Source organism: Podarcis melisellensis (assembly GCF_964234715.1).
Source record: "Podarcis melisellensis genome assembly, chromosome: 12".
Lineage (NCBI taxonomy): Eukaryota > Metazoa > Chordata > Lepidosauria > Squamata > Lacertidae > Podarcis > Podarcis melisellensis.
Genome location: NC_138544.1, coordinates 33648880 through 33676750, shown reverse-complemented (window position 1 = coordinate 33676750; position 27871 = coordinate 33648880). Strand labels below are relative to the sequence as shown.

At 40.7% G+C, this 27871-nt stretch overlaps 1 protein-coding gene across 4 annotated transcripts in view; it reads right to left on the bottom strand.

Annotated features, from left to right (window-relative positions):
- The window catches only part of CALCR (calcitonin receptor), a 139336-nt gene that overhangs the window by 50658 nt on the left and 60807 nt on the right, over positions 1–27871 (bottom strand). For 2 of the 4 annotated variants that reach the window (XM_081931249.1, XM_081931250.1), the window contains exons 2-5: positions 18569–18655; positions 12105–12258; positions 7967–8077; positions 1025–1137 (exon numbers count right to left, since the gene is read on the bottom strand). In XM_081931249.1, the coding sequence (XP_081787375.1) occupies positions 1025–1137; positions 7967–8077; positions 12105–12258; positions 18569–18616 (426 nt within the window). In that variant the 5' untranslated portion in view covers positions 18617–18655. The remainder of the gene's footprint in view (positions 1–1024; positions 1138–7966; positions 8078–12104; positions 12259–18568; positions 18656–27871) is intronic. The other 2 variants (XM_081931248.1, XM_081931251.1) reach the window with 1 other exon arrangement.

Here is a 27871-nt window from a genome sequence, read left to right as displayed (position 1 = left end):
AATTATGTGCTGAGTATTAGGCCACAGCTGGGTCTAAATGTCACAAACAAAATGGAAAAGTCCTCTAACCAACAGCAGCCTACAAGTTTACAAAATGGGAAAAAAGGGGAGCGTGGGAAGGATTATTCCCTATCCAGTGATAGGCAACAAGCTTCAACTGCCGAGTGCTATTCTGGAGGCTGGCACTAGGTGGTGGCAGAGATCCTGGAGCTGCTACCCCAACACGCAGTGCTATGTAGATACATGGCTACTGAGCAGGTAGACTTGTCTAGCACATGCTGATCGCCTTGGTGCTTCTTCCCACATGAAGTGGTGCTCAGTGGTGGAAGCTCGTAGCCCTTTGGCAAAATTCTGCTCTATCTACTGCCATTGCCAGCTTTTTCATACCTTATAATAACTACAATGATGTTATCAGAAGGGTTGGATTAATCAGCAGATGATCCAGGCAGCTGCCAATGGCAAGAGGCACAGTGGGCCCCTGTTATGGGTCTACTCAACTGGTCTACTCAACAGCTGAAATAAACCAGATAAGCAATTTGATCTTCAGTTGCAAAATGGCAGCACGGACCTGTATGACCATGTTCCTTTGGTAAACAACATTGTTTTAATTTGCAGGAATATGTGCAGCATCAGTGCCAATGTGACAAGAGATTGTTGTGATCAAATCTAGGTGTGTAAATTTATCATCTCTTATCATATGGATGGAAAGTTGAGAAATGGGCTACATTACAAAACAACCCCCCTCCGCACACCCGGCATATTCCAAAGCTGAGAAAAACAGAGTTTGCTTGCTCAAGACTCTCTTTGTCTAGATACTACAGGGATTTGCCCTTAGCATCCACAATTAAGTACCAGCTTTAATTTTAAACAATAGTGCGCAGAATGTGTCTCTGAGGCCTATGTCACTTGAAACATAGGGAAGGGGCTAGCACTATTTTATATTGCATCCTAAATCGTAGGCAGCAAATGTGTAGGAGTCAAATTTGGATAGTGGCAGCCGTTGCATCAAACTTTAGAAGCCTACCTTACGCTTTTCATTTGTGAAGGAATTGCACCGTGTGTAGTTGGACCAGGTACGATTACTTTCAGGATGCCGGAACCAGGTCCCAGTCTTGTCACAGTATTTTGTTGCTGTTTCTGTGAATTAAAAAGGCAAGAGTTTGTAATTCATACCAGAACCCTACGCCCAGATACCAAACCTTGCTAGATCTGGCACATTTCAATAATTTTAGGTCACATTTAAAATAAAGCCGATCTATTTATTCCTTTTCTTCAATTTTTTTATTTTATAAATAGTGTATTAATTTTCAAGAAAAAGATAAGCATTAACTATACAATTGATTTAGCCCCTTCCCACCTTCCCCCCCCCAAAAACCCAGAAGACAAATGTGTCAACTTGTCCCATAAATCTATATGTGTAGGTTGGTTGGTGCCAGACATCAGGAGTATTTTATAAAGGGGTGCCATATTTCAACAAAATCATCTGTATCGGATATGTCATTCAAGGCATGAAATCTCTTAGTTAGTTTCTCAGATAAAGCAATTGTCCATACGTTCTGTTTCCATCTTGTGATATATAGGCGATCAAATCCTTTCTAAAGGTAATTGTGTAGCTACCAAAAGAAAAACGACAAGTTCCTTATCTAATAATTTGGGAATCTTTGAAGATTGTTAATAAACCTAGGCATAGATTACATCTTGGTTCCTGATTTTGATTATTTCTGTAAAGACCCTTTCCCAAAATGGTGGCACTAATTCACATGTCCATCACATATGAAAAGTTGTGGCAATTACCTTGCACCCTATCCAGCATGCCGAAGAGGATACTTTATCTATATAACTGAGTCTTACAAGTTTTAAATGCCATCTATATATTAACTTAAAAGAATTAAGAGGAGGTGGGTGAGGAAATATGGCGCTGGGAGGGGGTGGAATTATTCTCACAATACCGGCTGTTGAAAGCTATTGAAGCAGTTAAGGGCTGTTTCTGCATAAAGGAACTAGTACAATATAACCTTAGAAATAAGTATTTAATAACCGTAGTAACAAGCACCATATGAAATTGTAAGGTAGATGGGTCCTGATTTCCCTCAGAAATCATAATATGCAATTGACATTTGAGTTTAATACATATAACGTAGGCAATGAATGCATCCTAAATACTAAGCCACTCCATTTGATTCCCCAGGACTATTTATTAAAATAGTCGGAACTATTTATTAAAATACTCCCAGAACAGAAATTCATCTGCAGAACAGGAATATAAATTCATCTAGTATTTTTTTGTTCCGTAGGCACACAGAACAAGGCCCAGAGCTCTGGTGGGCTAGTGTTCTTGGAAAAGTTTTTGGTATATAACATTTAAATAGTTTTTTAATATTTAATATTTTTAAATTTGCTTTTTTGGTTGATAATCTGCGTTAACTGCTGGCGGTTTTATAGCGCCGAGATCTGTGTTATGACTATGTGTCCTGTCTTGTATACCTAACCAGGTAGAAAATATAAGACATATGGCTTAACGATTCTAGTGCTAGACTAGAATTGGGAAGACCTAGGTTCAAGCTGCCACTGGCACATGAAGCTTACTCAGTGACCATGAGCCAGTCACTCTCTCTTAGCTTAACCAATCTTAATAGGAAAGGAAAACCATCAACGCCACTTGGAGCTCCTTGGAGTTGAGGGAGGATACAAGCATAATAAACGAATAAATAAAATAAATAAATGAAACACATTAGGTTATTTTCTAGGAAATTTATGAGTGCGGGTGGGGTGGAAGTGTGTAACTTTAATAGCTTTTAAAAGTGGTTCTTTACACTCTCATAATTTCATGAGTCTAAGTATTTACGTAGCTTTGCTCATCTTTACAAATCACATTGATTTCAACGGGAATTGTTAGAGCAGCACATTGCAACACCACACATAACACTATCCAGCAATCACACCAACTAACTAACCTATTATTTATTTATTTATATATATATTTTACCAACTAACCTATTAAGAGCAGTTCAAGTTTCGGCAGAATTGTTTGATTCTATCATTCTCCCCCCCCCCCCCCCGACTATATCCATCTAAAAATTGGGTTGGTTTCATTTCATTTTCATGACGGTATCCTCCGCTTTTAACGAAAGAAGCGAGCCAAAAACTGAGGGAGACGTGTTCTCTTCCTATGACCAGGAACACAACTTTATATAGAAACACTTGGAATAAGCACACTCCAAGCGGTCCAAAGGAAAAGTCTTTTGGATTAACTACAGCTTCAGCACAACAGCTCTGCGGATCCAGTGTTTAAATGTGAATACGTGCCCAAGCAAAACACAAGAAATGAAAAGAACATTGTCTTTCGGCTGCCCATCAATTTAACTTGCAGATCATCCTAGACTTGCTTTCCTCCTATCTCCTCCATCGCATCTGTTGCCAGATACTATCTAGGGCTGGAAAACATCTGAAGTCTTAAACAGAGATTAAAGGTGACTATGTGATAGAACAGAATGTACCAACATTTCACCTAAATGTCCTTGCGCTGTTATCCAAGGGATCATTACATTAACAACATATATTTTTTCTCTTCCAATGGCTGGAGAGGTATATTGCTCCAGCCACTTTGAAAATGCCTGTGACTCCAGGGGGTGGGTGGAGGAGGGAGAGAGAAAATCTTTGGTCTAGTAATTATGAAGCCTAAGCAGTATATCTCTTTTCCCCAGACCCTATTCAACAAGCCTGTCTCACTGGCAATGAGCAAGGATAATCAATCAGACGAAATTTTTCCTGACAACCCTCTGCTCTGTAGCACTATAATAAGGAGCTATATGATAACTTTAACTACCTCAGTATGGAAGATTTGTCCCAATACACTGTGTAGAAAGGAAGTCTGGTGGGGCAGTATGTGTATTTGTATTAAACTGTCTACTTCTAATATTGTTGTTGTTTCTTCTGTGGGAAAGGAGGTCGTGGGTCTATACCAGGACTAGGCAATAAAGGGCATGATGTTGCAGCCTTGAACTATGACTGCTTTGGGAGTAAAGGGACCCCTGACCGTTAGGTCCTGTTGCGAACGACTCTGGGGTTGCGGCACTCGTCTCGCTTTACTGGCCGAGGGAGCCGGCGTACAGCTTACAGGTCATGTGGCCAGCATGACTAAGCCGCTTCTGGTGAACCAGAGCAGCGCACAGAAATGCTGTTTACCTTCCCATCGAAGCGGTGCCTATTTATCTACTTGCACTTTGATGTGCTTTTGAACTGCTAGGTTGGCAGGAGCAGGGACCGAGCAACGGGAGATCACGCCGTCACAGGGATTCGAACTGCCAACCTTCTGATCGGCAAGTCCTAGGCTCTGTGTTTAACCCACAGCACCACCCGCGTCCTTGAAAATGCCCCTAAAGGTAAAGGTAAAGGTACCCCTGCCCGTACGGGCCAGTCTTGACAGACTCTGGGGTTGTGCGCCCATCTCACTTAAGAGGCCAGGGGCCAGCGCTGTCCGGAGACACTTCTGGGTCACGTGGCCAGCGTGACAAAGCTGCATCTGGCGAGCCAGAGCCGCACACGGAAACGCCGTTTACCTTCCCGCTGGTAAGCGGTCCCTATTTATCTACTTGCACCCGGAGGTGCTTTCGAACTGCTAGGTTGGCAGGCGCTGGGACCGAGCAGCGGGAGCGCACCCCGCCGCAGGGCTTCGAACCGCCGACCTTTCGATCGGCAAGTCCTAGGCACTGAGGCTTTAACCCACAGCGCCACCTGTGTCCCGAAAATGCCCCTAGATCTCACTAATTTAACACATAGCACATCCAAGTTATGAAAAGCAGGAAACCATAGAAACACACGTCCTGAAATCTATGACCTTTTTTCCAGAGCACGAACAAATTGGAGTTCAAGACCTGTGCATCCGTACCTAACACATTTCTTTGTTACAGTGAAACCTGCACCATCAAGCGATGACCACCTCCATCAGCAAGGACTGGCTTGCCGTCAACTTCAAGTTTCCCCAATTCACCCACTTTTGATTAAATCTTCCAGTGAAGATCAGTCACCTATCATCTATCTATCATCTATCTATATCATCTATCTATCTATCTATCTATCTATCTATCTATCTATCTATCATCTATCTATCTATCTATCATCTATCATCTATCATCTATCTATCTATCTATCTATCTATCTATCTATCTATCTATCTATCTATCTATCTATCATCTATCTATCTATATCATCATCTATCTATCATCTATCTTCTATCATCTATCTCTATCTATCTATCTATCTATCTATCTATCTATCTATCTCTATCTATCTATCTATCATCTATCTATCTATCATCTATCTATCTATCTATCTATCTATCTATCTATCTATCTATCGATCTATCGATCTATCTATCTATCATCTATCTATCTATCATCTATCTATCTATCTATCTATCTATCTATCTATCTATCTATCTATCATCTATCTATCATCTATCTATCTATCTATCTATCTATCTATCTATCTATCATCTATCTATCTATATCATCATCTATCTATCATCTATCTTCTATCATCTATCTATATCTATCTATCTATCATCTATCTATCATCTATCTATCTATCTATCTATCTATCTATCTATCTATCATCTATATCTATATCTATCTATCTATCTATCTATCTATCTATCTATCTATCTATCTATCATCTATCTATCTATCATCTATCTATCTATCTATCTATCTATCTATCTATCTATCTATCTATCTATCATCGTGTATCTATCATCTATTCATCCACAGGTGTGTATGGAGAGTTAGGGATGGGAATCTTATGTTCAGTTCTCTACATTTCTACACGTTTCCTTTTTTAAAGTCCTGATGAAAACGTGTCAATATTTTAGTGCTAATTTCTTCTAATATATACATTTTTATATGCAATTTTGCCTAATATTCTTATATTTCCAAAACCGTTTCACTATACATAATACATTATTGAATGCTATTTTCACTAATATACACATTCCTGTATGCATACCTTACCACAGTACATGCATTTTTGTATACAGTGGACCCTCAGGTTACGTTACTTTCAGGGAACAAAACTTTCGGGTTGCGAATGCAGCAAACCCGGAAGTATATTCTTCCGGGTTTCACCGCGCGTGTATGAGCAGAAGCGTTCTATCGCACCACACATGTGGACAGAAGCAGCGTCTCTGCTTACAGATTTTTCAGGGTGCATACAGACCCCTGGAATGAATTACATTCGTATCCAGAGGGTCCACTGTACTTTTACGCCCCTGTAAGATTTGGATGAGTGAGAATTTCAAATAATAGCTGTGTTTTGGTTTGCTCAATGTTTTTTTTTTTAAAAAAATGCAAATTTGGTAAGTTCAACTTGAAATGCAAAACTGAACAAATTTCTCATCCATATCTCTCTCTCTCCCCCCTCCCCCCTCTCCCTCTCTCTCACACACACACACGAGAAGATTTTGGTTGGATCTGCAATGGTTGTCTTTTGGGGGGGGGGTTGGGGGTTGGTTCAGTTTCTGAATAACAAGTTGAAACTGTTACAAATTCCCTACTTTAGGGGTAGCCACTGTGGTGCCGTCCAGATGTTTTAGGACTCCAACTCCCATCAACCCCAGCCAACATAGCCAATTGTCTAGAGGGTACCATATTTGCTGTCCAGCTCTACAGAACTGCTAATAATCAAAATCCTTGATTTCATGTGTTTTTTGGTCATAGTATTCCTGCTCTCCCCCAGCTTGCGTTTCAGACTACGTCAGTGGAGGTATAGACGTTCCCACACAAGTATGCTGGTGTATCACCCACTGAATGCGAGGCCCCAGACAGAAAAACCCAGTAGCAACACTGAAAAACCATACAGACTTTCCCCTTAAAATGCTACTTTCAGATTGGCACATCTGGCTGACCACTATGTATTTATTTATTACTTTTGTAGTCCATCTTTTGTTCAAGGAGCGCAGGGTGGCATACATGTTTCTCTTCCCATTTTATCCGCAGAACAACCCAGTGAGGTAGGTTAGGGCTAGACTGTGACTAGCCCAAAGTTGCCCAGTTAATCTGATGGCACAGCAGGGATTTTAACCCTGGTCTCCCAGGTCCTAGCCTAACACTCTAACCACTACTCCATACTCTCACTCTTTCTTTTTTTTACACATCTATCTGTCCACACCCACATGTTTGTCAAAGGCTCCAGAATCTATGTAATTGGTTATATATATCTCAATAAATGACTCATGCAGCAATATGGGGAAATAGGCATCAGTGACTTAATAAAGTGGTTTTCTTTTTCTTTTTTGCTTCTGTTCTTCCAAGAACTTTTTAAAAATCTGTCTTGGACTGTAAAATATAGGAGAGAGACCCTGGGAATAATGACAAGCATTTTACCAAAATGAACCAGCTCTTTAGCAGCTGCTGTTCAGATCACTACGCCTAAAAATGGAATGATTATAAAAAGCAGACCAGCATATAAAAACAAACAGTGCCACTTCCATTATGCTGGTTTCAAGGGAAGGCATGGATAAGTCAGACAATATACTATAAAGCAAAGGAATTTGCCAAGGCACTGAGTTGGTGGGCAGGAAAGCTATGAATATATGTTAATTACAGTCATACCTTGGAAGTCGAACGGAAGCTATTCCGGAAGTCCGTTTGATTTCCAAAACATTCGAAAACTGAAGCGTGCATTCTGATTGGCTGCAGGAAGCTCCTACAGCCAACCGGAGGCTGCAAAAGCCCCGTCAGACATTCAGCTTTCAAAAGAACGTTCGAAAACCGGAACACTCACTTCCGGGTTTGCAATGTTTGGGCGCCGATTGGTTCGGGAGCCAAGGCATTCGAGATCCAAGGTAAGACTGTATTATAGTCCATTTTTAAAAGTTACAACACCACCGTTATTTTGGATAGCATTCACCTTTCACTTTCAAACACTAAACACATTCTGCATTCAATGAAGATAAAAGTAAACACTCTACCAGTTGGATCAAAGTCTGGGAAATAATCAGGGCAATTTTGATCAGCAAATTCTCCAGCAGGTGTGTCATCCCAGCAAAGCCATCCATCCCATGTCCGGTTGCAGAATAGTCCTAGAAATTCAGAAAGAATCAAGCTGTATTATTTAAAAGTGGTGGTGAAACCACTAGCCTTCTCTTTTTTCTTTCTTTTGTTAAATGTTTGTAAGACTCACAGAAACATCTTGTGCTGCTAGTGTTTTTAAACCTGGAAGCAGCATATTACTCATTGGTACTTCTCACGCTGTATCCTGCCTTTTCTCCAAATAGGTTAGGATAGCACCCGTGGGGATTACCTGTTTTTTTTTTTATCCTCTTTACAACCCTGTGAGGTAGTTAGACTGCAAGAATATGACTTGGGCACACCTAATTCCATCCTTAGAACAATCTCACGAGGTGGTTAGGCTGAAAGACAAGTTCACGCTGGAACCTTTGGGGCTGAGTCCACTTCATCAGATGCATAAAAGCTTAGAGGTGTAGATACACAGATTGTATCTATGCCTATAATTTCAAAGGTGTTGGGATTAAAGCTACAACACTTGCAATAAGTTACATGACCCAGTTGGGGGTGACAGATAGAAAGGCAATCTATTCTTCCCTCTCAGATTCCTCCTTAGTAATGGCTTATTCAGAGGCATAGGAAGGTCTAGTGGTACCCGGTGCGGAAAATTTCTTGTCACCCCCCCCCCCCTGATTTTTTTCTTTTTGCCTGCAAAAATGGTTTTACGTTATTTCATATTTTCTTACAAAGGAATAATAATAATAAACAACTTTTATTTATATCCCGCCCTCCCCAGACGAAGTCGGGCTCAGGGCAGCTAACATCAGATACATAACATTGGTATAAAATCAAACTAGAATTAAATTACCTCCTAAAAACATGTCAAAATCAAATTAAAGTCTCGTTAGATGGCTTTCAGCAGGGTTAGGGTTGGGAACAGTAAGTGCTCCACTGAATTGAAATTTCAGCCTTCACAACATAGGAAAATGGCCAAGTAAACAGCTATTTTTGTGGAGGGTCAAGATATTAACTGATATGTATGAAATTTCATATATAGCTATATAATCCCTAGTGTAGTAAGAGAAGACCTTTGGAGCAGGCATTTAAAAAATAATAATTTTTTTTTATGAACTGTCCTAGTAGGGCAGTAATTGTTCCTTGATAATTTGTCACCCCCCTCCATGATGGAACCTGGGGTAGACCACCCCCCGCCCCCCTTCCTATGCCCCTGGGCTTATTGACATTTAAATTGCTTTTGGGGGGCTTTCCTTCTTTCTGTTCCACGTTGAGATAGTTCATAGCATGTGTTAGTGGTAACCTCTGGACTCCATGCTGGCTTCATGTGAGCTTACTATTATTAATATGCCTTAGGTTTCTTTATCTTTTCAACTAGCTGCCTTATCAGACTACCGTATTTATACAAAGGCAATGCACACCTTTTTTGGACAAATTATGTCACAAAAATTAGGGTGCGCATTAGATTTGATGGCACATTTACATTCACCAGCAAATCCTTTTTTGGTTTCAAGGTTTTGAAAATCGAGGTGCGCATTAGATTCAATGGCGCTTTAGATTCACGTAGATAGGGTATTTATTTCTGCATTCTGCTGTGATATATACAAACTCCAACAAAATGGACTCTTAACATGAAACCAAATTCATCAAGAAGCTCAGTGCTATCACCTGTGGCTTGAACTGTGACAAAGGTTTTTTTAAAAAATTATTACATTATATGTGTCAAGAAGCTTACCAATGTCAGGATCGCCATGTTATCATCAGCATCTGCTTTTGTGAATGACCACTGAGAATAATGTAAATAATGTGGTCTTTCAATGAAGGGTGGTATATAAATAAATAAAATAAAATCAATGCCACTTCCTGTATTTTCTGCATATAATTTCCTTCACACAGTTTTACAACCCCCTTCTCCAAACCATATTACATAATTATTCTGTAACTTGGGATAATACTTTATGCATCTGATAAAGTTGACTCTCCTCTTTTAAAGCTTATTCCATAATAAAATCTATTAGTTGCCACAAAGCTCTTTGTTGTTTTTATTGCCGCAAACTCAGCCTCCTCTCTGAAAGTTCATAAAGAAACATAACAGTCAGAATAACGGCTGCTTGTAGATTTTAGGCGATGACAAAAGTTACAGAAACTTGGCAATGATTACGGAAGAAAATCGAACTTCTCTGCTTGTAGACAAGCAAACATTCCAAGGCAGATACTGTTGTACTTGAAAACAACAATTTTTTTTAAAAAAACTTTGTAGCTGTGTTAAGTTTTCCCTTTTCCAAGTGCATTTTTCTCATTATGTGTAAGCATATGATTTCCCCTTAGAAATACAGAGGTTCTAAAATATTTGTTCAGATTATTAATAAATCCTAACAGCATTTCAATAACAGCACTGTGGTTTCGAATCTAACAACACCCTTCCCCAGAAAATAATCTTTCTTTTCAACAAATACTCAGTTTTCACTCCATTTTGGGATATATTTTCTATGAGATGAAATCAGGGGGAAAGATCAGCAGGAGAACCCACCTGCAATGAAAACACGGCAGGGTGGGATACATTAGAGGTCATGTTTTTAATTTTGCAAACATTTGCCATTCTGTAAAATGAGAAACAGTTGCATTTTTCAGTACACTACACCAAGTTTCTCACCCAGGGGAAATAAGTATTTGTCCCTCCCCTCCCCTGGATATTATTCTTGTTTTATGAAAAAGAGTAAACCAAGGTTTATTTCAATATTATGTTATTTTGGGAAGGAATTACCTTCTTATTTGTTATCCCCAGTTATTTGTCTCATTAAAATAATCACTGTTTTTCTGATGCTTTCCCCCCCTATCCAGAAAAGTCTCTTCAGTTTAGTTTTATGCAATGCAGTCTTGACTGTGGCGTTTGAAATTGACAGCGATGTAATAAAACTAAATGGTCACTTCTAGTTACACAGAATTCATTCTCTGGCTCAAAATGCACTGAGCATTTAAAACAGTATCAAACCCAGCCAGATGGGTGGGGTATAAATAATAAAATATTATTATTAAAACTTATTATAACGGCCTTCCCCCCAAACACCCTGGGGCCTGTAGTTTGTCGAGGATGCCAAGGGTTCTTGGGGGACCCCTATTCTCCTCCCAGAGCTAAAATTATCAGAGTTGCTTTGAAAGAGGGATTGGTTGTTCAATAATAGTGGGAACTGTAGCTCTGTGAGGGGAATGTGAAGCTAGTATCTCTATTCTACACATACCAAATGGAAACAAGTCCCTTATATTCAGTGGTATTTACTTCTAAGAAACTGACTTGCTGTCAAGCCCTTAGTGTGAGAGCGGGGATATGACTGACATGGTCAAGCTCAAAGGCCTTCTTTTGGCATATGTGCACAATTAAACTGCCCAAAGACAGCACACTTCTCGTGGTTCCTTTTTTTCAAACGCCTCAGATTAACCAGAAATGCAGTTTTCCCTGAGGCAGTCAGATGTTGCCTGAAGCAGATCGGCTGCTATCCCTTCAAGTTGCCAGGCATTTTATTTTATTGTTGCAATGTGCTGAGTGGGGTGAAAACTTGCTAAGAGGAAGCTTTTAATTAAAGGCACAGTAGTCCTTTAATTCCTGCCCACATTCAACAAACTTTGCATGTCCACCCTCAGCAAGATAAGCGCTGCAGTTGCATTTTCTTTTCTTTTTTTAAAGAAAGACCCTGCCCCAACTCAGGTCTGGGGGGGAAAAAAACACAGGAATGTAATGATCTGGCAAGTTTGCCACCCACGTTCTCTGTAAAGCATGGTGAACTTATGATGTCAACTCCTTAAAAGGCTAGTGGAGAAGCAAGAGCCAGCAGGCAACTTGGTTTCGTCAACAAGCCTGTTTTGAAGACATCTTGCTTCACTGGATGTATCCAGCTCAGTTCCAAAATTAAGTTCTCGGAGGTGTTGTAGGAAAGCTATTCCAAATCTCTCTCCCCTCCCCCCCCCATTTTGGAAGCTGATATATCCATTTGCTTTTGTGGGCATTCACACAGGTTATTTTTATGTTTTTTCATGGTAGTATTTCAGAAATGCATTAAAGTAATTTTAAAGCATCTGTCTTTTCCTTACCTTTTTTCTTGTAAGGAGGCTGCCTGTTCATCCTCTCATAGCATTTGAACTGGGAATCTACTATCTTCTGGCGTATTGCTGAATGTTCAGTTTCTATAGGCTCTAATGTGGGATCAGTATAACTTACAGTAGAAGAGAGACTTGGAGCCATTCTCTGTGCAAAGAGGAAAAACTGTTAATGGATGCGAGTAAAACCAGGAGAGTAACATCAAAAACACGAGGTGCCCATCATTCTTACTTTTATCTCATTGTATACTTAAATGTTGCTATGGAGATTTTGATGTTTTGCTTGCAAAAACATGTAGTACCTTCTCTCCAGGACATACAAAACACAGGATTAAATATGGCTGTGCAAAGGACTGCTTGCTTTGATTATGAGAGTTTTTATTGCTTCTCCCTATGGGGAAGCAATCAGCGTGGCAACTGCAGCTAAATGGAATGGAAGCTGAACAGTGGTAAGGCATAGTGAATTTCACACACACAATTCCATATTGCAAATACATTTTGGGGGGAAATGGAAGCCCACTGTGAGTCTCCAAATCTTCCCATTGGCAAAAATTAAGTTCACACATTTAAATGTTGTCATTAGGTATTTCCCTAACACCAATGACTGAACTAGAGCCAGTGTGGTGTAGTGGTTAAGAGCGGTAGACTCGTAATCTGATGAACCGGGTTCGCGTCTCCGCTCCTCCACATGCAGTTGCTGGGTGACCTTGGGCCAGTCACACTTCTTTGAAGTCTCTCAGCCCCACTCACCTCACAGAGTGTTTGTTGTGGGGGAGGAAGTGAAAGGAGATTGTTAGCCGCTTTGAGACTCCTTCGAGTAGTGATAAAGCGGGATATCAAATCCAAACTCTTCTATCTAAGTTACCAGTTTTCATATTCTCCAAAACAGTGTTCTTCAACCTTGGGTCCCCAGCTACAGCCAGGCTAGTCAATGGTTAGGGATGATGGGAGCAGCGGTCTAGCAACATTTGGGGACCCAAGGCTCAAGAACACAGCTCCGAGGCATACAGCATGCTACACACTGAAGGGGTTACTACTCTGAGGTTTTGTGAGAGGACAACCTCTTGTGAATAATTCAGCTTTCACTTTCTGTCCATACAATGAATTTGCATCGTGTGTATTACATTTAATGAAAACTGCTGTGATTTAAAGCCCACTGGTACACAATTAAATTGTCGGCAAGCACACCATTGGATTCGATAACTTAAGGGACCCTAGCCTTCGTGGAATGAGTAATCTACTGTTCAGAAGCGGCTGGAAGATGGCAGTTGAGATTTGACAGCTGGAGGAGTTGGAGGGAAGAGTGGTTCTGAAGGTATTTTTCCCCTGTGTAAGCCTGAATTCCTGCCTTATTTCTCCTCATATTAAGTATAGTACTGTTTTGTTCAGTTTACCTCAGTAAAGTTTATTATCACTTTCTTTTCTCTCTGGACTCCTTCACCTTTATTCTAGCCATTCTGCTAACACCCCAAACCTAAGCCCTCCCTCTTTTCTTCTGATACAGTGGTACCTCGGGTTAAGTACTTAATTCGTTCCGGAGGTCCGTTCTTAACCTGAAACTGTTCTTAACCTGACGCACCACTTTAGCTAATGGGGCCTCCCGCTGCTGCAGCGCCACCGGAGCACGATTTCTCTTCTCATCCTGAAGCAAAGTTCTTAACCTGAAGGACTATTTCTGGGTTAGTGGAGTCTGTAACCAGAAGCGTATGTAACCCGAGGTACCACTGTACTGTGCAGGCTCAAATGTACAACTAACAAACACTGAGAACAGAGAAAGGGGAGCAGATAGAGAAGAGGCAAAGACTCTTGTCATTTGATTGCTAGAGGACCTGGTACGGTCCATCAGTTAGGGATTGCAATGATAAAGAGCTCAAACAGAAATGACTGCAAGCCTTTATGAGTTTCCACAAAGTGTACCGTAATTAGCTAAATGCTGGCATAAACTAGGAGGTTTTTTTCTCCACTTCATTGGCTGTGCTTAATATAATTTGTGCTGGACAGTAATAGAATGGTAAATGGAAATTACACAAGGCAGACCTGACCATAGATCTCCAGATGTTGTTGGACTCCAACTCCCATCAGCCCCAGCCAACATGCCCCATGAACAGGGTGATGGTAGTTGCAGCCCAGCAACATCTGAAAGGCCACAGGTTCCCTATTCCTGAATAAGGAAGATACTTTCAGACCTGCAGGCAGTCATATTTCAGCCACACTGGCCACCCATTGCCTTGGTTTTCAAGGCCGACGACCAAGGGAAAATAAGAGAGGTTGGCAGCGGTACTAGCTAAAGAGGGCTTGACTGGAAATAGTCTTCCGCTGTCAGGAACAAGAAAGTATAGCAAGCACCATGACCTACAACCAGGAATTGATAAGTATATATTTTCATAATTTCCCATTTCAATCTACAGAACCCATTAAATTCAGTGGAAGAAGTAGATTCATGTGTGCAACGCTCTGCACATGAGAATTATCTTACTCTCCTGAAATACACAGGATTCATTTGTTTTAAATGAAATATTTTTACTGAATGCATCAAGGTATTTCAGGCTGCAATCCTAGGCAAACTTACCAGAGAAGAAGTCCCATTCAAATCAGCGGGACTTACTTCCAACCAAGTAAACATACCTAGGATTGGTCTGTTGAAATGCCAAGTTATTCCTGTCATTCCCTTTCTTTTCCTCATATTAGGACATCTTGTCCAGTCAAGAGTTTTGCGTGCACATCTGAGCACATCTTAACTCAGTGGACACAATCATTCACCGCTGACTTGTCTGTTTCAGCCATCTTCTTCTGTTTTGAACAAAGCATGTTTTGGGTTTAAAAACATTGTCAAAATTTATGTGCTTTCCTCAGTGGCAGTGGTTCAAAGACCGAATGGCAAATGCACATTGAAAACAACCTACGAAAGATCAGGTGATTTTAATGTTTACTTTTATATTTTGGGCACTTGCCTTTTTTGAAACAAAAGTGAGCAGGTGAATCTACCGCCAGTGTTAAAATATTTCTTTTTGATTATATTAGTCTTGGCTTAAACTAGAGTAGAGCTCTCCCATGAGGAGTCTTGGAAATATGGTTATCTGTCTCTTTCATAAGCCATTCACTTCACCTCTGCGGTTTTATAAAATTTAATGATTTAAACAGAGGTTTGCAGTTGTGCAAGGAGGAAACATTAACACTTATAGAATTAAATACCAGCTTTTTTTTCATAAAGAAGCATTCTATGTCATCATCCTACTTGCTAACACTGTATTCAGTTTGACTAAATACTTTTAGATGACCACAAAAATATCCTGGGGATTGAAACATGATATGGAATCACATTAACTGTTGTATTTCCAGTCTTACATTCAGCACTCATAATATTTATTCAAAGCCTAGAGAAACCTATGTAGGTAATAAGTGTTTAAGCTTTCTTTTATCAAGGATTTTGAATAAATGTTATTCATTCATTCAGCAAATCAGTCAACAGTTAAACACCACCATAAATCATAAAACACAACACTTTATGAAAATGCAAGCATAAAACAGACTCGCCAGTGCAGAGCAAAACCTAGGCAAATTCAACATCAAAAAGGCCAGGAAAAATAATGTTTTTACCTGTCACTAAAACACATCAAAGTTATGCCAGGCAGACTTTGCTTTTCAAAGTTGGAGCCAAAACAGAAAAGACCCTGTCACTGGTCAGCATCCATCTAACTTTTGAGTGACTAGGGACCAAAAAACCAGTATCTGAGATTGGTTTTAATACAGTGTATTGATGGAATAAGTTGAAGTATATGGCATTCTTGTTTTCCCACTCTCAGTTCATAATTTGAGATGGCATACATGCAGTAGGAGGAACATTCCTTGCATTACTTTGGGTTTTGAGAAGAAAGTAGTGTTACAGTCTCTTGTCCAAAGTAAAGTGCATAGCTTCAACATACATATTCACATCTTCTGTATCTTGTAGTGCCCCCCCCCCGATCCCAAGAAAACTATACCCATTTTAAGGTCAGGTTGGATAAAATACTGTATCATCACTGAGATCCAAAGAGCTGCCTGAAGCATGGCGTGCCCAGTTGATTTTGTTTGTTTGTTTACATTTTCTTTGAATAGCAGATACCCATTCCATAGAATAAATTACCCTTGAGAGTTTCTTCAGTTTTGAGTGCTAGTATTTGAGAAAGACAAATACCACTCTGGGTGTACAGTTCTTTGAATGCCAGTCACTGCATATAATATTGAACAAGAACAGATTAATTACTCCCTGAAATAATGGGCATCCAGGGCAATATTTTCAATAGAGGAATGAATGTTACCACATATAAGAAAGTGGAAGAATACACTGAGCATGTAGACAATGATTATTTATTAAAAATAAATGATTCACAGCTTCATAACTGTAATTTTTTTTAATGAAAAGGGTCAGCAATAATCTTCCTGAAGAGAACAGATTAAATGATGTCCCATGTGGCAGTTTAGCAGCCGTACATATGATGTCACTCCTAAAAGTACAAGTAAATGACGTCATACATACGACCACCAAGCCACCACGCATTAAATGATTGTTATAAAAGGTGCATTACTATGGAGTAAAAACAAACAAACAGATTTCTTTGAATGCTGGCAACCACTTTATACCTAAAAGATGATAGTCGCGTCTTTTAGATTGAAGCAACCGCGCTCCCCGCGAATTAATATTAAGACTTGCTATATTATATACTCTCAGAATAATTCATAACTAACAATCAACAGCAAAAGGTAACAGAGTGGTAGAATTGGAAGGGACCATGAGGGTCATCTAGTTCAAATCCCTACAGTGCAGGAATCTTTTGCCCAACATGGGGGCATGGTCTTTATGACCAATTCTTTGGATGATGAAAATATCACACACAAATCCTGGGAAAAGAAAATCCTCCCCCCCCCCAATACTTCAGACGATGCGCAAGCATCCGAAAAGAAAATCCATCAATAATGCAGGCATAATATGGAATATCATTTTTTGTGACCTTTAAAGCAGATGCCACATATCAAGTGAGTTTTCCTTCCAACCCCTTTAAAAAAACAGAGCTAGGGAGTAAGCCTCACTGAGCTCAATGGAGCTTGTTACCATTTGGCAGAGATTGGGGCTGGTGCACAACCTTTGTAACAATACTGTCATTCTTTTTTAAAAATCAAGATTACTTAGTGTTAACACTGCGCAGCTGATTTTTGATTTTTTTACAATATAGTTTAGGTAACTTTACTGCAGTGAAAACAGATCACACGTAGGTCCAACAAGCGCTACCTGACAAATGTGAATTATATTTTGCAAGTAATTCTAACCAATTATTGCTAGCTATTTAAAATTACACTGCACATTCTCTACCACCAGCCTGAAGCATAATTATATTACTTTATCTTGTAATTTGTCCATGGAAAAGCAGGCTAAGAATGAATGAGGCTGTTGCACTACCAAATAACTGCTTTTAATCAGGTCTGCTAAAACCAACCAACCAACCAACCACCTTTTCAGACTCATTTTATGTCCCAATGTCACTTCAGTCCTGTCACTCATATAATTAAGCAACTGAGTTTAAATTTCAGCCGGGGGTTCTTTTCCTGCCCTATCTGAAAATATCAGGGATTGAACCTAAGACTTTCCACATGCAATGTACGCTCTTGCCTTTCCTTAAGGAAGAGGGGTTCGTGAACCTAAGGTTGTAAACCTACCCTCACTTACTTGGGAGCAAGACCCACTGAATTTCAACAGTACTTACCTCTGAGTAGACATGGTTAGGCTTACACAGTCACTCAGCTGTCCCTCATGCCACCATTGCTGTATTCAAACACAGATACAGGGGGGCTAGGTCATGGGGGCCGAGCCCTTTTGGGCCCCCATGTCCCCCAAATAAGGGGCTGGTGAGGTTGAGTAGGCAAGCACAGTGTGGCTTCAATGGCCGACTCCTCCTCTTCCTCCTCCTCCTCCTGCCACGGAGGAGAAGGAGCAGGGAAGCAGGAGGACAAGAACCTGCTGGCCACTGAGTGCTGCTGCCACATTCAGCTCTGACACCGACTCCTCCAACGTCCTGACAACATGTGCACATCATAGAGACATCGGGACTTCGGGACCCAACACCGCCCCCTGCATTTCTCCTTTGGAAGCTGGTGCCTCTGAATCGATAACTGGCTGAACCTGGGACCTTTTGCTTGCGAGGCAGAAGCTCTGCACTGAGCCATGGTTATTCCCCAAGTGAACCAGACCATTGCCTTACAAGTATTTCCCAAGAAAGGTAAAAAACAACAACCCAGGAGACCCCTGATCACTTCTGTTCATAGTCATTTGAATTGGTGAGCCTGATTTTAGAACAAAGTGAACTAGCACAATGCAAACAGTATCAATCCATTTCACAACAATATACATGCAATTCTAAAAGCCTTCTGTTAGTTTTTATTATGCAACTAGAAGTAATTTTGTTACGCGGTTTGCTTTTACTTACATTTAGTAGAATAATCAGTAAGAAGCAACCCTTGCTTTTTTTATCCATTGCAGATCCTTTCTGGAGCAATGTATCTCCCAGGCCCTACTGGGAATTAGAAAAACAACAACCACTATCATTAGATTTTATTTATCAACATCCTCATTAAAATGTATACAAGTTTCTTTCTTAAACACAGTGTGCATATTCAGGTGTTACCAGGAGTGGCTAACACTTTTCATCCCAACTGCCACATTGAGGATTAGGCAACACAATGACCATATACATACGTAATAGACAATCTTTATAGAATTCCTTCAAACAATAACAAGTTCAAAATGAAATCTGAGACTCAAAGTTTCTGAAAGTCTTTGAATGAAGTGAGGTACCAAACTTTGCAACACAGGGGTTTGTTTGGATACACTGAGGATTAGCAAGCATGTAACACATTCACAAAACATAACCCATGCATGCATATACAGTTACAGATAGGTAGCCGTGTTGGTCTGCCATAGTCAAAACAAAAAAAATTCCTTCCAGTAGCACCTTAAAGACCAACTAAGTTAGTTCTTGGTATGAGCTTTCGTGTGCATGCACAAAAGCTCTGTGTATCTGAAGAAGTGTGCATGCACACGAAAGCTCATACCAAGAAAACTAACTTAGTTGGTCTTTAAGGTGCTACTGGAAGGAATTTTTTTTTGCATGCATATACAAACAAGGAGACCGTAGTTGTCCTCCCAGGCCAGCACTGCAATAGGGAAGGAAGTCTCGGCTTACGGTGCAAAGTTGCCTCTTTTACCTCCAGTGCAGCATCACAGCCAGGAGGTATTAGCGCTGAGAATGCAGGAAACCGCACCAGAGGAAGAAAAGGTATCTGTGCAAGCCAAGGGCACGAGGAGGACGCATCCAGTTTTCGGTGTTCCGTTGCAAGTGGCTTGCCCATGAGTCATGGCTTTTCTACCCCTGCACTATACTATAACTGAGTGTGATGAAAATGTGCTGCAGAAAACTTCAGACCTGCATGCTCCCTCCTGTTGTCTTCCATCAGCACAGCTGTGAGTGGGAGAACAGAAGTCTTTGCTTCTGCCTAATATTGCATGCTAAACAGTGGTTAAATTGAACTCTAAAGTGTGCTAATAATGGCTTGTTTAAACATGCCAACTTCATTACCTACGGTCTGTTGATTAATTTGAAGTTGATTAATTTCAAATAAACCTTAGTGATTAACCACAGTTTGTTGTTGCTTTCAGATGACACAACAATCCACCATTAATCTAAACTGGAAGCAGTAGATTCTGAACTCCTCCTCACAGCAGCGCCAGCGGAGAAGTACACAAACCCAGGGGTCTCTGTGGATTGGTACTGTCACACTAAACTATGGTTTAGCATAATGTCAACAGGTAGCCTGAACAGGTGTGCACATTTTTAAAAATGGCAATATAGGTGCTAAGAAAGTTGTCCCAATATGGCACCTTAAAAGTTTTCTCATTAATTTTTCTTCATAATATGTAATTTGCTAAATATGTCAGTGAAGCACAGAATGTGAAATGCCATTTAAGCTAGCGCTGAGCTGAATTATTATGGCTTTCTATTTTCAGCATGAGATTTGCATGTTCAATGAGGGATAGCCTTTAGTCAAGCGACTAAGCAAATTGCACACTAATAATAAAAAAATCTCTTTATCCTAGTTCTAAACATCACAGTGCAGGCACAGCAATGAAAATGCTCTGAAAGGGGATCTTTAAAACTGAACTATTGGCCCACAGGGCTGATTCCAAAACAGGGAAAGCCACAGCACCCAGGGAACTTATCTGACTCCACCATACCAAAGGTTTGGCATGCCTTTTTATATACTCTCTGTGAACCTGCCTCAACCACCAAAGTGACCAGAAACAGTCCCAATCCCAACTGCTTTCTGCAGACTTACGGCTATAGGAGAGGGAGGGCTTAGAGAGGGTATAAAAAAGTCTGTACAACTTTTGCTCAAGAATTTTTCCAAGTTTAATTAGAGAAGCTCAAAGACTGCATAGCTCCCAAAGACATGAATATTCTGTGGGCTGCACCCTGTGGGATAACTTGGGTACAGTTCCCAGTAGCCACGAAACCTAGTATTAGTGGAGGTATTATGCAGATCTCTCTGCTGCCCCAATATACAATTCTGAGTTTGTATTGTACATTGCTTTAAGTGTGGCTTTTAATTTATTGTACCACCAAACACCTGACTTTAAAGTGAGAGGAAAATATGCAAGTTACAATGTTATCCTAAATGTGTAACTTGCAACTACATTTGGGGATTTTTAAAAATAATGATGTAATACCAGGTGTGCGAGAGGCAGGGTTAGCAGTCATCATGGCATGCGGAGAGGGGCATTTAACCCTTCACACCCCAACTGCAATCGTCATAAAATCCATCCCACCACAAGCCTAGGGAGCTGGGGACCCACTGGGCTGGTTTTTGTCACAACAGTGACTAGAGCGTTGATGTAGTTTGTAGGTGTGCATGATGGCATAGTCCCATCCATTTCTTCGGCTGGATGCACTGTGGACCACTCCTTAGTAACTGTGGTTAGGATTGCAACCTGAATAATCTGGAAGCCAAATAATACGTTTTTATTGGCTTACAAGTAAGGTAGGCTGCTCCTCATCCCTACCCCTGCTTTGTTCTTAAAAATAAATAAGTAAATCTGTGCTACATGCTCTTTAAGATCACTGGTGCAATAAAATAGTCTAGTAATGTACGTTTTTATGTCTTTAAAGCAGCAAGTTCCACATACTTAATTTTTATAACAGTTAATGTTCAGTTATTAAGCCTTTAAGGATACTATTAAATTAAATCACAATAATATTTCATAACGCTTTTTATAACCTGTTCTGGGGGAATGGTCCAGCCAAAGTGAAGCTCTTCTAAGCCGCCATGATTTGTGAGACAGCTTAAAGCACATGTATAACACATCCAGAGAAATCAATGGGGTTTTTCTTTTTTTTAAAGTGCTTAACTTTGAACAGATGTGTCCCTAGCTACTACTTGTCCAATACTTATATATATTATTTGCAGCAGTGAGGAAGGTGTATTCAGTCAGGTGTATTCAGCGATCTGCACACGGAGTTCCTGTATGTTTTGGATCTCTCGTTTACTTCAGAAGAAGATATAGAGCAGGCATAGGCAAACTCTGGCCCTCCAGATGTTTGGGACTACAATTCCCATCATCCCTAGCTAACAGGACCAGTAGTCAGGTATGATGGGAATTGTAGTCCCAAACATCTGGAGGGCCAGAGTTTGCCTATGCCTGATGTAGAGCAAGGAGGAGTGAAGTGAAGTGAAGTTCTGTGCAAAACAGAGTTGCCGTGGTTATTGTGGGTGGATAAAGGTTTGGGCTTTAAAACTGGGGAGGGGGGGAGGCTGTACCCACAGGAACAAAAGTGTCCTTTTACGGAGGCTTTGAGCAAGGTGTTCTGGGAAGAAGAAGGAGGTAATAGGCAGAGTTGATGCAGGGCAGAACCACCTTGGCAGGCTGGGACTGAGGCACGGGAATGCTGTGCTGCTGTAGGGAACGAATCCCTCTCAAGAAGTAATGCTGTGAACTCTCATCTTCTCTCTAGACCCAGGAGTATACAGTGGTACCTCAGGTTACAGACGCTTCAGGTTACAGACTCCAGTAACCCAGAAATAGTACCTCGGGTTAAGAACTTTGCTTCAGGATGAGAACAGAAATTGTGCGGTGGCAGCGGGAGGCCCCATTAGCTAAGGTGGTACCTCAGGTTAAGAACAGTTTCAGGTTAAGAACGGACCTCCAGAACCAATTAAGTTCTTAACCAGAGGTGCCACTGTATAGGTGTAAAATAAACCATATACCTTAAAACACTACAGTCTCTGCTGTGCCTGAATTCCCAACAGAAACATCACCCTGATTATGCACCTATGACCCCCTAGAATTCTGCTACCACTTGGCAGAGATCGGGGGTGGCCAGAGTTTGGGTGGTTTTGCAGAAGTTGTCCACTTAAGTGGGGCTATTTAGGGGACAAAAAGAAAAAAGAAAAAGGATGGACATGATGTCAAGAAGCTTGTTTCAAAGGTCAATGCAAAATAAAGATGACAATCTCAAATTGAGTAATAGCATCCTTCCAGTATAGTTTGAAATATAATTGCATTCATTTAGAGCACTTCCTGACATGTAATTTACAACAAATTAGCAAAAGTCAATCTATGCTTGGAAGGTTCTATATAAATGTTTGTTTGTTTTTGTTTTTAAATTAAATGGTGAATTTTATCCTCAGTGCGGCATATATTTTTCTGCGGGTTCAATTCAAAAATTAATAGAGAGAGCCATGTCAGGAGTTGTAAAAAATGTTTAATGGGCTGTTTAGCAAAGTGATGATTTTGTCCTAATTGAAACTGGGAATTGTTTCTGTCATGTTAGATCAAAGCACTGAGAATAAGCAGGTCTTAATTCCTAGTGGCTGGGCCTGCATGGGCGGAAATAACTAGATCTGTGATGTGTTGCTCCAATTAGAGTTCTTGCTTTCATCTCTGCTAAATGATAGGAATATAGGGTTGAGTGTTTTGCCAGATATCAAAAGATTTCCTTAACTCAGCTAAATTTCCCAGGAGCAGAATGGGAAAGCTAATTTTAAATTATATAGAGAAGTGGCAATATTAAAGCCATGTCATTTTTTGGCTTAGTCTTTTTTTTTTTATCTATACGAGCTGGGGAAGGACATAGATTGGCTTTTACGTTCATTTAAAAATGACTGATTAAGTGAGTAATGTCTGCTTATGTACCCTACACAATCAGAGTTCTACCACCTGCCTGAGAGCTACCTGCTACCTGTATGGTTCCTATCTGCCTGATTCCTGCTATCTGCCTGTTAGCCTTAAGGTCGATCTTCCTGCCTCTTGGGCCTGAACGCCTGACAACAAACCATTGTTTTGCTCTCCATTTTGATATAGCATTGGTGGAAAAGAGAATGCTTTTCTTTAGCATGCATTTCAAAGCTACCAATCACATAAGAACCAAAGCAAAGCAAAACAACCAGAATGGATAATATTAGTCTGCCTATATATATTTTGTAAGATGTATGGTGCTAATTTCTGAGTCCACAGATTATGAAAGGCCCGGGGAAAACCTTAAAAGTGAGCAAAAAGTTTATTTACCAAAAGGCCAACATAAATGGTCTCAGTCCACACAGCTGCCGAGGGTATGGTTCAGTGAATTAGGCATACATAACAACAAAATGAAATACAGTCATACCTTGGTTTCAAAAAGCTTAGTTCTTGAATGTTTTGGTTCCCGAACGCTACAAACCCATAAGTGGTTGTTCTGGTTTGCCAACTATTTTTGGAAGCTGAACATCTGATGGGGCTTCTGTGGCTTCCGATTGGCTGCAGGAGCTTCCTGCAGCCAATCAAAAGCTGCACTTTGGTTTCTGAATGTTTTGGAAGTTGAATGGACTTCCAGAAAGGATTCCCTTTGACTTCCAAGTTACGATTGTAAAAGACAAAACATAACCCATCATCAGACAATGATAAACAGCTAAAAATCATTTTTTAAAACCACAGACAAAATGTAACCCCTTTAACAGTCCTGGGTAAAAAAAAGGAAAGATTTAACCTGGCACTGAAAGAATTGTAAAGTTGATGACCACCAAGTCTCTCTCTAGGGAGTGTGTCGCAACGTACAGGCCCTCACCTTCATGCATCAATGATGTCATCATGTGATTAACAGGTGGGTGGCTGTGCTCACCTGTCAAATTTGGCCCATGATGCTGATCCTGATCAGGATTGGGCCTGAGAAACCATTTCTGCAATACCAGCCCTCTGACTACTGAAAGCAGCAGCAGCAGCAAGCACACAAGAAGTGCACGTCATAAGGAATTTACCTTGCTCAGAAACCCAACTAGCTAAAGATGCTGAACTACAATTACTGAGCTATAATTACTGGGCATCCATAGGGTGCTATGCAATAAATAGCTGATCAGCTGCAGAAACTCTTGAAATCTAGATAAGCTTCTCCAGTAGTGTAAGAGCTCTGGCCGAGTCCGTGAATGGCTTGCCTGCCATTTCGGAAACGTGCAATGCTCAGGTTACCAAAATATGCCTGGGCACATTGAACAAGTGTGCCAACAAACCAAAGTGAAATTGGCCTTCCTCAGAAGTAGCACAGTGGAAGGGAAAGCAGATCAAGGGCACAAAGCAGCAGTACATGCACTGCGCAGATGTCTTCTACATCTGGCAACACAGAGGAGGCAATTAACCATATCCAGCCAGGAGGACAAAGACATTGCAGTGGATCAACATTACCAGAAGCCCCTAACCTACCACTGCTTTACCAAAGGGAAAGACTAGGTGGAGGAGCATATTGGATCTTCCTAACAATTAAGTGTGCTTCATGGAGAAACAAGGCTGCTTTTGACAATAAAAAGAAACAAACAAAAACAGAGCGAGGAGGGAAGGGGTTGACTGCCGTTCACTATGCCAAGAGCTTTTTCTCACATGCTGGGAAAATGTACCAAAGGATAATTTATCAGTCCCTTTGGCTTCTTGCTGCTCCTGCCTGCAGATCTAATTCACATTCTCTCACTTACCTTGGCTTCATCCTATCATGCTGAAGCCATTCATACATGATAAATATAGAAGCGGCTAATCTAAGATCTGCTTTGCCCAGCCCATACATTAAGTCCTAGCATGCTGTTTGCCCTTTTATAAATGTTCAAATGTCGTAATAATAGTAATCAAGGTTGCCACCTCTCCTAGAGATTTCAAAAGACAACAATTTGTATTTCCATATGGTAATTTGTACGCAGCAATTTGCCACTGGCAGTCTGATGTTCGGCAAAGGCAGAAATCAGGCTAATCAGCATCACACACCCCCGTCAAGCAATACCTAACCTTGAAAGGTGGCAGGGGCCGGCCCCAGATGCTTGCTGCCTGAGGCAGTTTTCTCACTTTGCCTAATGGCAGGGCAGGTTTCAAAGGATGGCAACCAAAGGTATGCCAAGGCAGGCGGGCAAACAGGAGGAATAGGTACAGGGAAAATATGCTTTCAACTTGCTGCTCAACAGCAAAGTCAGCAAGGTGAAACTTGACATATGGAGCTCCATCTCCGAAGATGCATATAGTGCCACCACTTGCCTTTCCTTCAAATTCCTCCTATAAGCCTACCTTTCCTGGACAGCTTTTGCCTTAGCCTCATCTGGGAATGAGGACTGAGAGGATGTGTGTGTGTTGTTGATTTTCTGTTGTGCTTAAGTGTCAAACAGTCCCAAAAAACCAATGCAGAGGAGTACACCGTTAAGCTATACAAACTGAACAATTTAAAGGGCAAATAATGATAACTATAAATGGCTGCTGTTACTATTATTTACTTAGCTAAACAGGGATTCTAGCATTTTGCTAATCTCTTTTCCACATCCTCAAAACATTTAAGCTTTGCATTGGCTCTCCAATGACAGCGTGTGGCGTGGCTTCTGGCATCAGGATTATGCAGAGCCCCCTTCCACATAGTATCTGTCTGCACAGAAGGGGAATTTCAAATTAAATTGGCATTTGAAACAAAGAAAGGCCTCAAGTAATAAATCATTAGCATGTCTTTATATAATGCTTTTAGCACAATACATAGGTTGATGTTGCGTTTATTATCCCCACTGCTTTGGAACATACCACATTTGGCAAGGCTCGATCTTCAAATTTTATTTTTAAAGACAGCAGCTGAAGGAGAGCCATACTTCGGCGCATTTAAGGTTCTTCATAAATTATTTCAGATTTCAGGATCAGAAATGTGAAAATGAGGATCATATCCTAATAACACTTGGACATATGTCTCAGTGTAAATCAGTGTGACCTTCTTCTGACCAAACACAGTTCAGTCTGGGGATCTCCAGATATTAGTAACTTTATATTGTTATCTTAAAAAACACATCCATATGCAATGTATCACAGCCGTGAATGAAACTAATTGCAGGCATGGTCTCTGATTGCAAGCCAGCAGGACAGTAATCAAAAAAGTTCTTTTCAACTGGTAATGTTCAGTTAGAATATAATTTTCTGCAGCAGCCATAAGGGAACTCCCCCACCCCTTCTATTTCTGCCGCTCACAAAAGAAGATGGATCATAAAATTAAACAAAGGGAAAATCAAATAAAGGCTTCGGCTGCAATCATGCTAAACCAGGCCTAGGCAAACTCGACCTGCCAGATGTTTTGAGATTACAGTTCCCATCATCCCTGACCACTGGTCCTGTTAGCTAGGGATGATGGGAGTTGTAGGCCAAAAACATCTGGAGGGCCGAGTTTGCCTAGGCCTGCGCTAAACCATAGAGTTTAGTGCAGCATGCAAGAGCAGATGAACCACAGAGAGCCTCAGGGAAGCACACCCCTCCACCCAGATGCTGCTGAACTACAACTCCCAGCAGCCCCAGCCAGAATGGCAGTGGTTAGGGATGATGGGAGTTGTTGCCCAACAACACCCAGAGGGCACCATTTTGACTACCCCTGTTTTATGAAATATTGTAGGGTGGAGCTTTCTGCCACAAAGCTTCTTCCTTTCCTTCATCAGGGCCCCTGGTGTTTTTCCTGAGGTTCACAATCCTGTAGAGAGAGCTATTGTAATACAGACATTCAACTAAATGCATGCAAGGAGAGGTTGGTTCTGCCACACCCAGACACACAGCTTCACTCCCCCTAGTTATGCTATGAAAATTTGGCTGGCCTCTTTTCTGTTTATTGCTGGGTTAAAACTGAGCACCATTTCATGCTCTAGCCTTCCTTAGCCATTTGTCTGGGCCACAGGGTGAACCTCTGCTGTTGCGACTAGGAATCTCTGATCCCTTGAATTTGAGGCACTAAAAGGGCATTCAGAATCAATTCTACTTTGTAGTTCATAAGAGGTATTCAGTACCTGATATTCCATACAGAATACAGAGGGGCAGGAAAAGCAAGAACAATGGACTATGTCTGTACATTTGAAAAGGCCTGGAGTTTATGCCTTGCCTGACAAAACACTATTTTGTAGATACTGTGGTCTGCTGTGAATTAGCACCACAGTGTTTGAGTGCTAATTTTTAAGCAGTGGGAAAGTAGTGACATGACTGTGCAGAATCAGAAAATACAGACGCTCCATCAAAGCACATGGCGGCCTTTTGCAGAGTATTTTAAGTTGCCATCTGGTTTTATTAACCTGTTTGTTTTATTTTAAATTTGCACTGTTGTTTCTGTTATTATGTTGCTTTTTAATTTATTGTGATAACCTATCTTGTGAGGACTCCCCTGAAAGACAAATTAAAATGAACTAAACTAGAACATAACTAAACTAGAACATAACTAAAACAC